Source organism: Callorhinchus milii, unplaced genomic scaffold (genome assembly GCF_018977255.1).
Source record: "Callorhinchus milii isolate IMCB2004 unplaced genomic scaffold, IMCB_Cmil_1.0 Scaffold4, whole genome shotgun sequence".
Classification (NCBI taxonomy): domain Eukaryota; kingdom Metazoa; phylum Chordata; class Chondrichthyes; order Chimaeriformes; family Callorhinchidae; genus Callorhinchus; species Callorhinchus milii.
The window spans coordinates 10637578-10654098 of record NW_024704745.1 but is presented as its reverse complement, the minus strand read 5'-3'; the positions used below and the strand labels follow the sequence as shown (position 1 = coordinate 10654098).

Here is a 16521-nt window from a genome sequence, read left to right as displayed (position 1 = left end):
ATTTTAGCCAAATATTGTCTATGTTTCACCTACCAATTTATTGTATTGATAGGTGAAACATACACTATATTGTACTATATCACAAAATATATCCAACTATTCAACAATTCTCTGCACTGAAATGCAAACCTGAAATGGATTTCTTCATCAATGTGTTCTCTAAAATCCCTGTTCTGGTCACTGAAATATTTAACATAATTGATGAATTCTTTATGTAATAGCTACATTTAAAACAAAATAAAGATTATTTTGTACTGTCTGCAGCGATGTATTTATACTTGCTTTTATGCTGCAATCTGATTTATTTTGCTTTTAGGGTTTTATAAATAAATATTTGTAATGAAATGGCGAGCACTGATATTGCACATGATCCACTAACAATATAATACCATTGTACTTCACTGTATTATTTTGTAGTAACTAGTCATCTTCCAGCTATTTAACAATTCTCTGCATAATGAACACATTTTATGTGTATTTCTTCAATATAAAAGTCGCTGAAATTGATCATTAATCACTAAAATTAAGCTAATCTTTGTTAACAATATATTTTGACTGATATGTACCGTCCTTTTCTGGGTATGTAATATAAAAATAAGTTACCGAGTTGAGGAATTTGTACCACATTCTTCATAAAATGTTGGGATAAATTCCATCCTTATAATCAGACGGTGAACGCTGAAATCAGGCAAATCCAATAGTACATTTATATAATGCCTTTCACATCGGAGGACATCCCAAGGCACTTAACAATAAAAGCTTGGCACCCAGGTGGGAGCTGAGGGGGAGTGGGGAACGGAAAGATCATGGTCAAAGAGATAGGTCTTGAGACTAACCTTGAACCAGGTGAGAGAGGGACTGATCCAGAGGTTTCTGGGAGAGAGATGCAGAGAGGGGCAGATAGGTTGAAAGCTCGCTCGCGGATGTTGGGACAGAACGTCGGGACATGAAGCAAAGGGAGTAGCCCAGTCGGTGGGGATTGAGGAGGTCACAGAGGTTGGGTGGTGCTAAACGAGGAATTTGAAGGTGAGAACGAATATGAACATGCAAGTGGTTTAGTGGTTCAAAAGAAATGATGGGCTCATGAGTTTGGAGGAGTGGCCAATTGAACAAAGACAGCATTGGGCTCAGTAAATTACCCTTCTTGAATTGCATTTTGAGCATTGGCTGAGACATTGCATGTAATAAAAACCTCACATTTGCCCAATCTTGTCTTCATATTCACTTTCTTGGCATATCACAAGACATTGAAGACACTGTTATTTTCAGAGAACAGGAAGTTTTGAGTATCTGATTTAAATACTGGTTTACAAGAAACCATAGAATGATCAAAATAATTTTGGAAGATACTGATTACTCTTCCCTCTGCTGTGCACTCCCATCACATCCCCCAAAAACTTAGATTTGAAATATGATTTGTAACACTTTAAAATAAAGTTGCAAAGGCAATCACTGATGTTTTCTGGTTTGGGCAGTTTACTTTTGCCAGTTTTCAACCATAATGTTACAGAGCTAAACTAATATCACCAAGGCAACAACAATGTACATTTATATATACATATTACAGTAAAGTTGTGAAACCAGGGATTTCATGAAAAAGTGATCCCAGCAGTGGACAGGACAGGGGTAGAGGGAAATCCCAGGAACATCCTTGGTGTTATCATTAATAGAGATTCAGACACTGACCAGTACAGGACAGCAGTGAAGGCCGGCATCCTGAGGGATCTCTATTCCAGGAACCAATTTGACCTCTGCCCACAACGATTGTTAACAGACGCCTGCGACTACCAGGAGAAGCCTGTGTCACTCCATGAAGCTGTCATTGCACAGTTTGCTTGTGGTGGCCAAGGCTTTACGAAGTGTAACTGCAGTCAGAAGAAATGTCAGACCAAACATTGTAAATGCTTCAAAGCTAAAATGTAACTCCAGGTGTCACCGAAGCCTCACTTGTGTTAACAAATCAACATTTGACTCACCAGTGAATGAAATGTCACATGAAGTTTATGATGGATAAAATATTAATTTTCATAATGTGTTATTTATTTGTTGATAATGCTAACAAGTGTCAAGGCAAGGTTATCAATTTGATGAAATGATCACTTTTTCATGAAATCCCTAATTTCTAATTTCAGTGATTTCATACTTTTTGATTTTACTGAAAATTTCAGAGATTTTACGAAATCCATAGTTCCACAACTTTACTGTAACATACATACATAACCTCTTCAGTAGCAGCAAACTGCAAAATCTGATTGTGGGACCACTTGAGGAAGTTGAGTTTTTCATTAAAAGAACAGCAACATAGGAAAGAACATTGGCAATTTTGTTTGTGCAAATTAATTCCTGAGTTTAATTCATTGATCAGTTAGATCTGAATGGAAGTTTATTTACAAAATAATTTATAATCACTAGATTAAAAACAACAATTTTGTTACATACAAAAACAAAAATTTCCACGTGAAGGGCACTATACAAAGTAAAAATACAATTTAAACCATAACATAGATAATATACACTGTACAGGTACAGTAAATTCATTTAATTTTCTTTGCTGCAAATGTTACTATAAAAGACCAATTGTTTAATTATGTCTTGTATTTATTACTATTGAAAAAACATCAGAAAAGCATCTTATCATCAATAAGCAATTATTTTTGCAGTAAAATAAAAGGGATCTATAGGGGTATTTGTGTTGCTGCAACACAGATGAGAATTCTTTCAGATTTAATCCTTGGTCATTGTTGAAATAGCGGATCTTAACCAGGGGGGGGAATAGATGCCATATAATTAACCCCTGTGCTATGAAGGGAAAATCAACTAGTTTTCCTTTACCTCCCTTGTTGGTGAGTGTACGTGTGGACATCGGGTAAGAAAAGGATCTGTTCCAACTTTAATGCTCCCCAAAGGTCATATAATCTGGTGCTATTTACTCTCAATATAGGAATAATGGCAAGGTATGCAAGGTTTACTGCTGCTTGTTAGAGTTAGAGTTTGGGGCTTGTGGGTTTTACAGAAGGTAAGTGGGTAGAATCCCTTCTTCCTGATATCTTGATAAGCAATAAATTAATTCAACGCCAGTGTTACCTTATTTTGGTTTATAGAAAATAGCAAAAGTAGTTAATGATAATACAAGTAGAATAGAAGCAATAATTATGTAGTGATGTCTCAGGTTTTCTGATGTCTCAGGAGCGATTATAGGTAATGTTTCTGAAAAAGAAGAACATGATTTTTTTTTAGAGCTTTATCAAGTTGAAATGTCTCTAAGTACTTCACAGTTAATTACATTAGAAACAGAAAGTGTCTGACCTTCAACAGCCAAAGTACATTTTAATCAATTTCAAACAAATGCTGAATCGACTTACATGTTTAAAACAGAACTAGTACAGTTATTGATAGTCTTGTTAGTAAAAAGTAATTTAGAATACAAGTTGTAAACATTACAAATCACAAACAAAATTTTAAGAAGTGCATGAAATAAGGGAAAATCACTGCTGAAATGTTATTAAGGTTCTCATAGGCAAGGTTGGGAATCAGTTGCAACTTTCCAAAGTGCAAATAATTTGTTTTGTGATAAGTTATCTCATCCTATAACATGGTCATAAAAATCATGATTAGGATCTCTTAGCCAGAAGAAAGGGGAACATCTGAGGGTTTTATTCCAATTCAGGGCCTCATGTGATGAAAGTTTGTCTGTGGACATTAGTGAGGAGAGAATGGGCTTCGTTATGATGCCCCTTATGTTCACAGAACCTGACATTGCTTACTATCACCTGCAAAAAAGGGCCACTTGTGGGATGCACAAAACTGTGCCAATGTAAGTGAATGCATTCAGAAGGAAAGTGAGAAAATTGGAAAGGAACATTTATTGATTTTCAGAAAAAAGACAAATTCAATAAAAGAAGACAATTGGCCTTCAGGATCCAGGGGTTTCATGCACTATTGGTTATCTGAGTAATTTGCTTGGGACACTTTTAATCGGAAACTCCATTGTAATCATACAACAATAACAACAACAACAACAAGATTCCATTTATTGAGCGCCTTTCACGTCAGGAGGACGTCCCAAGGCGCTGTACAGTTGGGTCAAATATAGATATTTCTATAGATAGTAATTAGGACTGTAGAAAAAGTCATTTTTCTTTTAATTGAGGAGAGTCTGTATGGGATGTCGTTGAGTATTGTTACAAGTTTCAAATGGAAAATCGCAGTATCGAGTTTGAGAGGGTGTAGTTCTCAAATCAACGGAAAATGAGAAAAATAATATGTTTAGCAGCCTAGAGGCATGGACTGCTGCTCTGGGAACTGGGAGGTTAGACCTGTCCAAGGGTAGCAGTCAACCTCGACCTATTAAGGTTATTTTTTTTCGTTCAAGCTTCTGCATCGAAGACAATCTGTAAAATCTGTCATCTCTGATTATCTGTGGACTCTGTCAATTAAAAACTCCAGCAAAAAACTACAGAACGATTCAGTCTCCATAATTATAATTGACTCGGAATTAGACCAGAAGTGTGACTCTATTCTGAGAAAGTACTCAATCCTGTAGCGCTAACATCATCTGCGCAGGTGCCTGAGCTGAGCTAGACAGTCAGGTAGAACTTGTCCACACGAGGAGGCAAAGTTTGTGACAAGACAAAATTCAAAAACAAAGCTGTTAGATTGGTCTGCTTGGATATCTAAAGAATGCAGATGCAAAAATTTGTAGCAAGAAATCTTACCACACCCAACTAAACAAACAATATAGAAATCCAAACACTGCCAAAAATTGAAACAAAACCGAAACATAGTCATGTTATGCAAAAGGTATTTGGCTACAAAGTTTAAAGGTACTTTTACACACAACACTTATTCCTAACCATCATCCTAAATATGGGGAGAATCCTAATATAATTAATCTCAATCGATCGATCGATCGCCCAAACTGTTGTCATCCATGTGACTGGAACAACAGGATTCCGGACAATCTTGCCAAATCAGTTGAGTTCAGATTCCCCCAGACATCATACTCTAGTCAGACCCCACCTAAAGTACCGCATACAGTTCTGGTTGTCAGGATACAAGGGGTCTTCCCAGCCCTAGAGGCAGTGTAGAGGAGAGCAATGAGGATGATTCCCAATGTTAGAGGAATGAGCTTTGAGTATGGATTAGACAAGGTAGGGCTCTTCTGTGATGAAAGGAGTCATCTCAGAGGGGACCCTATAGAAGTGTATAACATTTTAAATGGGATTGAAAAAGGAATCCCACATCAATACTTCAGGAAGGATCAAGACAGCAGAATGAGAGGATATAGATTTAAAATTACCAACAGCAATTTCAGGACAGCTATTTCAATTTTTGGACACCAGGAAAGTATTAGGAACATAGAAGTAGGCCGTTCAGCCCTTCGAGCCTGTTCGAGCCTGTTCAATTAGATCATGGCTGATCTGTAACTCAACTAATCTTGACAATTCCAATTTCCCGCTCTTTCCCCATATCCCTTGATACCCTGACCTACCAAAAATCTATCAACCTCACTCTTGAAGGTGTCGATGGATCCAGCATCCACAGCCTTTTGGGGGAGAGAGTTCCAGATTTCTACCACCCTTTGAGTGAAAAAATGCTTTCTGATTTCACTCTTAAATGGCCTGGTTCTAATTTTAAGATTATGCCCCTCGTTTGGGATTCCCCCACAAGAGGAAATAGCTTATCTGTATCTACCTTATCGAATCCCTTCATCATCTTAAACACCTCAATCAAATCACCCCTCAACCATCTAAACTCAAGGGAATACAATCTTAAGTTTGTGTAGCCTTTCCTCGTAACTTAACCTTTTAAGGCCTGGTAACATTCTTTTGTACCTAAGCTGTACCCCCTCCAGGGTCAATATAACTTTCGGTGCACAAAACTGAACGCAGTTTCCAGATGGGGCCTGACTATCGCTCTGTACAGCTGAAGCATCATTTATTCCCCTTTGTATTCCAGGCCCCTTAAGTAAAGGCCAACGTTCCATTCACCTTTTTGATTACTTTTTTGCACCTGGGAACTACTTTTTAGTGATTTGTTGATATGGACACCCAAATCACTTTGCTCCTCCACGGTTCTTAGACTCTCTCCATCAAGAAAATATTCTTCTTTATCTTTTTTCAATCCATGTTTGATGACCTACATTGAATTCTATCTGCCATAGCTTTGCCCACTCACTTAATCTGTGTAAGTCCCTTTGTAACTTCCTGTTCCCATGTAATAATAATAATAATAATTCTTGCATTTGATATAGCGCTTTTCACGTCGAGAGGACGTCCCAAAGCGCTTCACAGAACACACTGTAAAGTGAATTGACTGTATATTTGTGGGCGAACGCGGCAGCCAATTGCGCACAACAATGTCTCACAAACAGTCGTAGATTGAAAATGACCAATTTATTATTGTTTTTGGTTTTGGAGGGATTATTATTAGACGTGTGGAGTAAGGAAACTTGCCCAAGGTTTCGCCCTGCCGGGAATTGAACCCAGCCTCCTAGCTTAATGTCGTCTGCAAACTTGGATATAAAACTTTCTATTCCTTCATCCAAGTCATTTGTATATATGGCAAGAAGCTGAGGTCCCAGTACAGAACCCTGGGGGACACCACTTGCCACATCCCACCAATCAAGGAACATTCCCTTTATCCCTACTCTCTGTTTCCTGCCCCCCAACCAGTTACAAAGCAACATCACAAGGTTATCTCCGACTCCATGCGCTTCCATTTTCGCTAATAATCTTTTGTGCAGAACCTTATCAAATGCCTTCTGAAAATCCATATAAACAACATCCATAGACATTCTCTTATCTACCATTTTAGTGACCTCCTCAAAAAATTCAACTAGATTAGTCAGACATGACCTACGTTTCACAAACCCATGCTGACTCTTTTTGACTAGCTCATACCTGTCAAAGTGTTGAGTCACTCTGTCCCTGATGATGGATTCCAGTATTTTCCCTACAACTGACGTTAAGCTGACAGTTCTATAGTTTCCTGATTTCTCCCTCCTTAAATAATGGACTGACATTCCCAATTTTCCAATCTAAGGGCACAATTCCTGAATCTAGTGAGCTTTGGAAAATTATGACGAATGCATCTGCAATTTCCTCTCCTATTTCCTTTAACACCCTGGGTGGAAGCTATCAGGTCCTGGAGATTTATTTATCTTGAGTCTCATTATTTTCTCCATTACCTTTTTTTTAATATCAATTTTATTGAGCATTTCACTTTGACTTATTTTTAGGTTTCCCTGTATGGCTGGTATTATGTCCTCATACTCTACAATAAAAACAGTAGCAAAGTATTTATTTAACAAGTCATTTACTTATTTTCCATTACAGTCTCACCTACATCTATTTCACCCACATTCCCCTTGACCACTGTCTTTCTCTTAATATATTTATAAAGGCTTTTACTATGGGTTTTAATATCCCTTGCAAGTTTTTTTTCATACTCCCTTTTTGCTCCTCTTATTACTTTCTTGGTATCCTTTTGTTGCCTTTTGTATTTTCCCAGTCCTCTGCATTCCCACTTTTTCTTCCATTTCCCACTTTTTCTTGTAATCTTTACCAAGAGGATGTAACTCATCAAGCAGACAGTTAAAGCATAATCGATTGTAAAATTGATGAAGAACTTACCTAGTTTTAGAATATTGGTGAATAGTTGCGTTGAACTCTTGGATGTGATTTCACACGTGTATTCTCCTGAATCTTGTAAAGTTACATTGTGCAATACAAGGGAGACATTCCATTCATTTTCTGTTGTTGAAGGTTTGTCCCCACACTTTGCATCCTCTGTACTCTTTTGGCCCTTCAATTCACATAGTATTACTGAAGAGGAGTTCTCTGTGTTCTTAAATCTCCATGTTATTGCCAAGTCTGAAGAATCATTATTGGAATAAATGTGGTGAAGTGTGATGTCTTGCCCCACTTTTCCATCCTGTGTGCCTTCCCAACAAAAGAGAAATATTTAATGCATAGCAAATAGTTACATTATAAGAAAAAGGATTTATATGTTTACCAAAACTGATGATGGCCAAATATCATCAGTGATAATTATCATATTACAAGTCTCGTAGCTCTCCCTCCAATTAAATATTGTGTTTCAACAGACTATAGCTAGTACAGTTAACGAAACATTGAATAGCATTCATAATAAATTATAACAACATATTAGCAAAATATATGGCAGTCAGTGGAACACTGGACTTTGAGCCAAAAGGCTCTGGGTTTAAATAAGTTCATCGTTTTCAAAATTTAGCAAATATCACGCAGTATAAAATATTTTGTCAACCAATTGAATTACAACTGTACAACATTGAAACAATGAAAGCATTGTTTGACCCAACAGGTCCAGCGAATTCAATGAGTCTGTGCTGAAATTTTACTCCACGTAAGCCTCCCATCCCTTTTTATCCTTCTCCAATAACTTTTTATTCCCTTCTCCCTCATATGAACCTGGATTATGTACAAAAAAGCATTAAGGAGTTAGAAGAAAAGAACATGTTTTTACTAATCAACTCCCACACAAATCCCAATAGGGCTGCAATATTTTGACATGAAACAACACTTTTGAAGTTTTCAGTGAATATTAAGTAATCAATACCTTGCATCTTCCAGGACCCATTCCATGACTGATTTAGGAGATCATTCTTAATATTGCATTTGTAGGTTCGATTTGATGTTTGCATAATATTCAAATCGCTTCGAACTATAAAAAGTCCTTTTGTATCATGAGATATGGTCGTCTTCTCATCCATGGGTGTGATGGTATTCTTCTCATCCATACCGTCGTTCCTTACTGTCTGCCATAATAGTGTAAAGTTTGGATAGCCCCCAGATGCTGAACAGCTAAGAGATGCAGGCATAGTCTCAACAGAGAGCATATTTGGAGGGGTCAGTAACAAATTGCGATATTCCGCTGAAAGAAAGCAATACAATTTTTGGCTTGTGCATATAATTGAGATACTTTAAAATCTATCCATTGTCTTGGCCAACGATCCCCCAAATGAAATTGACCATTCACTCCATGCCTGTTTGTGAGACATTGCCATGCGCAAATTGGCTGCCACGTTTGCCCACAGAACACATTCACACTCCACTTTAAAATATATACAGCAAAACACTTTGAGACATCCTCCTGATGGGAAAGATCCTATACCAAATGCGTTCATTATTCATACTTGCCTGCACTGTTACCGCAGTAACATGCAGATGCAACCAAATAGGAGTAGGCAAGGGATGTCTGACGAAGGATCGTGGACCTGAAAAGTTGACTCACTTTCCTTTCTCCGTAGATGCTGTCTGATCTGTTGAGTTTTCCCAGCTCTCTCTGTTTTTGTTTCAGATTTCCAGCATCTGCAGTATTTTGTGTTTTGTGTAGGCAAGGGAACAATTAATTGTGTAATTTGTGTTCCCAAACCTTTACTGCAGTAATCAATAGCATGTTTCTCACCTCCTACTTTTAGCGGAACCTTGTTTTCATATTTTCCATCTGGTGTGCTGGCATAACAGTTGTATTCTCCTTCATCAGTAATATCAATGCTTGAAAGAAGAAGGGATCCATTGCCACTGCTGATTTCACTGGTGAACAGCTTGGTTCTTCCTCGGTAGGCTTCTGCTTGCTTGGCAAGCTGATCAGTACTTCGATAAAAGCTGTGGACAACCCTGGGTCCCTGAGTCCAGTGAATTATTATATCATCCAAGTTAGCTGGGCCAAATTGACAATTTAGAATAACATCTTTGGAAATAACACCAACGATGTAGCCAACTGAAATAAATCAAGTGAAACAAATTAACCCTTTTTTTGTTTGGAAACATTATCTAGAATAGATAATATTACTTATTATTGAAATAAATTCAAATATTGTAAAGAAGGATACATTTTCAGACAAAACGTATGTTTAATGATCTGCACAAAAATTTTACATTTTTAGCACCCTGGCTAATTCAGGTTACAGTTTTCAGTTGACACATAATATGAATGACGTTCTTATTATTTTGTTTTTGAAAGCAAATCTCAGTAGTACTGAGATCTCATAATCTCAGTAACTGTGTGCCAGCTCCATGTGTCCCAAAGTAAATGACTGCTTCAACTTACTTACTGTATAGTTTGGATACTCTTAAGCATGGTGATGGGTTTCCGCATGTGTCAGACACCCACCCGACTGACCAAAAAAAAACTTACTATGAAACATTGGATACACACTCACTTCTGTGATATAAGGAATTTGAAGCAGTAGCTATTCGGCATCTGAGACGGGCCCAACTGAACGATTAGAGATTCAACACAGCATGTATTATACTATCAAGCATCTGGCCAAGTTGCCTTCACAGTAACAGGAACTCAATGCAGACCTAACTGTGCCACGAGGAACTGACACTTCAACATCAGGGAAACACATCAAGCTCTTCTATACCACAAAGCAACCATCAAACTGGTTACCTGAAGACTACATAACCTGGGATACCAGAAATGAAACACCATCACTGATCTGTTAATACTAACCCACAAATAAAAAGTTTTTTATCCTTCATTGGCACGGACAGGAACCATAATTCTACAATAGATAGTTAAACTCAACTGTTAGGCAAACGGGCCAGTTACTTCATGAGACTGTCATTTTCAATTTCTCATACAGTTAATGATGCTTCATTGTTGCCCTAGAGTTGTCAACATACAAATACTGCAAAAATAGTGAAATGTTGCACTCACCTGAATTTGAAATTTGTAAGAAAATGCAGATGGAAAATATTTGATGGAACATATCTCTGGTTCCTTCAGTTCACAGTATGTACAGTTTGAATTCTAAAAGTGAAACAAAATTGTATAACTTAAATTAGACAGAAGAATGGGTATGTTTAAAATGCTTGACTTGTTTGGCTTATACCTTATCAGCTATATTTTAGCTCTGCACACATAAATGATTGGGGACATGGCACAGAAATCTTCAACATTTATCTGAGCAGGCAAAATGGAACATCAAGAAGTTCAAAACAAACTTAACCTTCGACAACGTAGGTTCTCCTGACATTGATTAATTGCTCAAAATTCTCACAACCTTCCGAATAAGAGGCGAGAGTGCAATTGACTGAGCTGGGCTGTTATCTAAAAGGCTTTCAATAAAGTAAAATAGAGAAACCGAATTTCTTACCATATCATCACAAAAAAGCCTACACAGGTGAAAAACCCGCATCTTGCCTCTTAGTGCAGAGAGGCAGCTTAACTTCAGGAATCATCCTTCTTAAGAATAACGTTATCACATTGAAGCTGCACCGGATTTCTGAATGAAGGAGAGAGACATAAAATGACACCTTTGACTTGGTGATTCTAAATTGAGCAAATAGACTTAATAATAAATGATAATAATCCTTTAATTTGCTATGACATCTTATCATGTGACCAAGATGTCTCAAAGTACTTCACACGATATTCTGTAAAAGTGATGTGATGTTGTGTATTCTGTGGGTGAAATACTTTTACATGTAATGTAAGTAAATTATTCAATTACAAATTACTTGATGAAAATTAAAGCTTGAAAGTTACTTATTCAAGTAATAGCAAAGAGATAATATTAATAATACTTGCCTTCGATAATAAATAATAATAATGTGGTCACTCAATCCACGACTGTTTGTGGGACGCTGCTGTGCGCAATTGGCTGTCACTTTTCGCCCACAAAATACATAGTCACTCCACTTTACAGTATAGGCTGTGATGCGCTTTGAGACGTCTCAACGGTGTGCATTGAGTATTATTATTTATTATTATAATGCTTTTTCGCGGCAACAAGATTCTCAAAGCGCTTCACTGGTTATACTGTAAAGTAGACTGTGTATTTTATGGGTGAATGCTGTAGCCAGTTGCACACAGCAATGTCCCACAAACAGCCATGGAGTGAGTGACCAATTTTATTTAGGGGATTTATTGACCAGGACATTGGGAGAAACTCCCTTCTGAAATCCTTTCATTTAGAATTCAATATTGACCTGCAATAATGTACTGAGAGTTTGGGCACACTTAATGAATGATAGACTAAAAAAAACTTTTAATTTATGTTTTACATCATTATGTCACGTGGTTTAACAAATGCAAAACGTTTCCTGAGCACGATGAAGACAGTGTCACTTGAAGACACAGGGGGTCTGGAATTTTCCCTAATCTTAACCTTTAAGATGATTTTGTCTCAAATCTTATAGAATTGTGAAAAAATCTTAAAATCAGTCTTTGTTTGGAAGCCAGCAAGTTTAAATCAGCCAAGCGGAGAAAGTGAGGACGAGGATCTAGAATTCGATCCTCTGAGGGATGGGGAGCCAGTGGAGTCGGGCGAGGGTGGGAGTGATGGGGTCACGGAGCCTGGTGCGCGAGAGTACGCGAGCTGCAGAGTTTTGAATGATCTCCAGCTTGTGAAGGGAAGAGTTGGGAAGGCCGATGAGGAGGGAGTTTCCATAATCGAGCCTTGATTTGACAAGTTGAGTCGCATGAGTCACTGTGAGAAGTTGAGTCAGGAAATAACAAAGGCAAGAATGAGGATTTTCGCTGTATTTAGTATAACAGGTTATGCTGTTGCAGCTGTTGCATAGCAAGAAATCCAAAGCAAACACAACCCTAGGTGTTATATAGCAACTACTAAACAAATAACCCAGGTGCAATGCTGGGATTAAGATGTTTTATTTGCACAGCATAATCAATAGTTTCTTGTTTTTAATATATGTTTTCCATGTAAATATTGTAAATAATGAACGCTGAACTGTGAATAGTTAAATAATCTCAAGTTCTGGTGTAAGTACTTCCCTCTGTTCAGCATGTGCCCCATCACAGTAAAGCTATCCAAAACAGCATTCTATGCGAAGGGCATGAAGTAAGTCATTGCTGTTCTTCTGTGTAATTTTCATCTGTCCCAAATCACGCATACAATTTCGGTTCCTTTTTGATAGTGCCTCGGTGAACTCCAATTTAAAAAATAACTAGATGTGTCTGCTTGGTAAAAATGTTGACAAATATGAGGATAGACACAGACTGAGATGACCAAAAACCTCATGGGACACAATCATTTCTATCAGCAGGTGTCGACAAATTAAAAATGACCTTTCCAGGTTGGGGAACTTGTGGAGTTCCACATGGGTTTATTGCAGGAGTGTCATTCGGAAAAGGTAGATAAAGAAAGATAGGGATTTGAGTTTGATTATTTAGCATTTACTGAAATGTTGTGAAGTCATCAAAAGAACATGTAGAGTAATAATAATCCTTGTGATAATAATCCTAGCGCCTTAACAAGTCATTGAGACGTCTCAATGTTTCACAGAATATACTGTAAAGTGAACTGACTGTATACTTTGTGGGCGAAACGTGGAGGCCAATTGCGCACAACCCCTGGAAAGCGATCTGTGAATTGACCAACAATTGGGTTCCTACTTACTGCTAGATAAACAGAGCCATGTAGGGAATTTGCCTAAGGATAGATAGGGATTTGAGTTTGGTGGTTCAGCATTTATTGAATGTGGCACAACCTGTCTGGGAATCGAAACTGGGTTCTCTCACTTGCCAGGCGAGTGCTCTAACCAATACATTCCAGGACTCCAGGAAGAGAAAGAGAGAGAGGGGAAAGAGGGAGGGGGAAGAGAGAGGTGATTGCAGATACATTGAGTGAGCAACATTTGACTGCTAAGTATTTTACTGTAAGTCAAACCTATTTGCTAATAATAATCCATGCATTTGATGCAATATCCAAACCTCAAAGTAGTTAACAAACTAATTGATGGCAAGTGTGGTGACTGTTTATATGCAGGCAAACGCAGCAGACAAATGGCACACAACAAGGTCCTTGGAGGACTGACCGTGGTCCTCCTCACATCTGAGGTCCTTCCCCTCACATCTCCCCTTAAAGAGGTGAGCTGTAGATAGATTGGGGGGAGTGGGGCCGAGCCCATTCTAGTCCTAGCCACCCACCGCCTTTACATAGGTTTGTCAAGTCACTTATACCAGAAATGACAGCAGATTGGTTTGTTTCCATCTTAATCTTGGGAAACATTTTATTTGGCAGAACAAGTCAAAAATCAAAACACCAATAACTAAAGAACACTAAGGCTGGATGCTGAGGCTTGGCATGAATTACTACAAATCAAATAAATTCAATATGCGCGTTTTGAAATTTATGACTTGACATTGATTTGTTAGCCCTGTATTTTGCCAATTTTTTGGGGGCACACCTTTAGAGCCTACTCTATGAAATCTTTATTCTGCTTAACCTAGATTAGATTAGATATTAACTTTCGCAAGCATAAAAAAGTTGAAGTTCAGAGAGTAAAAGTACAGTGTGTCATGAGATTTAATGTCTCATGTAGTACATGATATTTTTGGATTGGAAACTGAAAAGTATGTAACAAATATAGCAGTTTGATGCTCCATATTATTATTCATAATAATCTGGGGCATCATAATATTAGTAATAATAATCTTTGCATTTTATACAGCGCCTTATCAAGTCGTTGAAAGGTCTCAAAGCGCTTCAAGGATTTTACTGTAGAATGTAATAATTGTGTATTTGTAGGTGAAATCATGGATCTATATTCATGCAGTCAAATTCATTTTATTGGTGTTTTTCTGGGGGAATAGGTTACTTCCCCTCTGCACATTAGTCTTTCACTGAGGTTCAGATTCTTAGGGTGAGAAGTTCCACATTCCACACCCTGTCAAAATCCTTACACTTACTAGCAAGAAGAATTTGTGGACGGCCTCAAATTCAGAAACATAAATAATAATAATAATAACCCTTGCATTTGAGATAGCGCTTTTCACATCTTCTAGACGTCTTAAAGCGCTTCACAGAATAGACTGTAAAGTGAATTGACTGTATATTTGTGGGCGAAATGCAGCAGCCAATACATACAGCATACAGCAGTGTCCCACAAACAGTCATGGATTGAAGTGACTAATTTATTATTGTTTTTTTGAGGGATTATTATCAGGTGTGTGGAGTAAGGAAACTTGCCCAAGGTTTCACCGTGCCGGGAATCGAACCCAGGTCTTTCACTTGCAAAGCGAGTGCTCTAACCACTGAGCTGCAGGATTCCACATTGCCTCTTTCTGTAACCAATCTTGTACCAAATATTACTAACTAAGTTTGTATTGCTTTTTTTTGAACTGGAAATGCTCTGACTGAGGAAACCAATGTGGACCCTACAAAAACAGCCGCTACACTTGACAGCAATAATAATAATAATAATCATAATCCTTGCATTTGATGTAGCACCTTATCGCAACGTTGATACTTTTCAAAGCGCTTCACAGAATATACTGTAAAGTGGATTGACTCTATTTTTTGGACAAAGTGCAGCAGTAAACTGTGCACAGAAACACCTTTTGATGTGGTAAGATGGATAGAAAGCTTGTCTCCCCTCCCCTTGTTGTAATATTAGTTTCTGCCAGTGAACATTGGATGCTCTGAATTAATGATAATACTTGTTCATGATAATGCAGCTCAGATGTTTCATGTTGCTGAAACATCTCAAAACACCCTTAACATGATGAAAACTATATTACTATATTTGCGGCTCTGAGTGTCAGTAAAACACCGCCTTTAATACAACTGTCTTGGCACTTGAACCCGTACTGTGAATCAAAGTCCTGTGGAAAAGTTTCATGTCGCTGAAACATCTCAAAGCACCCTTAGGACAAATCTGTTTAACGTAGTAAAAACTATATTTGTGTCTCTGAGCACCAGTAAAACACTACAGTAACACTGCCGTTAGCACAGCAATCCTGGCACCTGAACACGTACTGGTGAATCAAAGTCTAGGGAAAAAGTTGTGCCACTACATTAAAAGTTATACACTACATTAACAACTAACCTAAACACATGTTTAATAAGGTACGCTTATTAAACATTACTGAATACATTTCTTCTCCTGTACTTACATATTCAATCGTTTTCTTTTTCCAACAGGTTCCTCACTTCTCTCTTGTTCTTTAATGTTTGTACTTTGATCTCATTGGGTATTATTACAACATATTCCAGTTGCCAATCCAGTTTAACGATTTCACAATTCAACATTTGTAGAATGTTTTTACTGGGCAAGGCATTTATGATAATATTTTTATTGTGGTCCTGCTAGCCTATTAGGAACACACTAGCATTTTACCCACAAAATACGCAGTCAATTCACTTTACAGTATATTCTGTGAAGCGCCTTGAGACGTCTCGAAGATGTGATAAGGCGCTAAATCAAATGCAAGGATTATTATTGTTGTATAAGTTCATACATTGTAATGCTGATCCATGGAGGGAAAGCTGATGTGTAGTAGGTATGTAGATACGTACATATGGTTCACCTGCTTGTGGGTGTAAGCTATGATACAAAACAATACAAAATTACATTTGTATAATGCCTTTCACGTTGGGAGGATGTCGCAAGGCACTGAACAGTAAGGATTTGGACCCGAGTGGGGGTGGAGGCGTGTGGGTGTTGGGATCAGCGAGGGTGGAGGGCAGGGAGGGTAGGAGGGTGGCCAAAGGCGTAGTCGGAG

The 16521-nt window shown here is 37.8% G+C and overlaps 1 protein-coding gene across 1 annotated transcript; it reads right to left on the bottom strand.

Annotated features, from left to right (window-relative positions):
* Positions 1 to 2333: 2333 nt before the first annotated feature.
* LOC103180136 (HERV-H LTR-associating protein 2) lies at positions 2334 to 16130 on the bottom strand. The gene is made up of 7 exons (XM_007895798.2): positions 15913 to 16130; positions 11150 to 11278; positions 10711 to 10803; positions 9451 to 9765; positions 8602 to 8916; positions 7635 to 7943; positions 2334 to 3207 (listed from the first exon to the last, which is right to left on the bottom strand). The coding sequence occupies exons 3-7, from the start codon at positions 10760 to 10762 to the stop codon at positions 3086 to 3088; spliced, it is 1113 nt and encodes a 370-aa protein (XP_007893989.1). The 5' UTR covers positions 10763 to 10803; positions 11150 to 11278; positions 15913 to 16130; the 3' UTR covers positions 2334 to 3085.
* Between the last annotated feature and the right edge of the window lie 391 nt (positions 16131 to 16521).

Coding starts and splice junctions, on each gene's coding strand:
- LOC103180136 (XM_007895798.2), bottom strand. CDS start 10,762: ATGTTCCATCAAATATTTTCCATCTGCATTTTCTTACAAATTTCAAAT. Junction 8,917..9,450: donor GGTTCCGCTAAAAGTAGGAG/GTGAGAAACATG, acceptor GCTTTCTTTCAG/CGGAATATCGCAATTTGTTA. Junction 7,944..8,601: donor TGGGTCCTGGAAGATGCAAG/GTATTGATTACT, acceptor TTTGTTGGGAAG/GCACACAGGATGGAAAAGTG.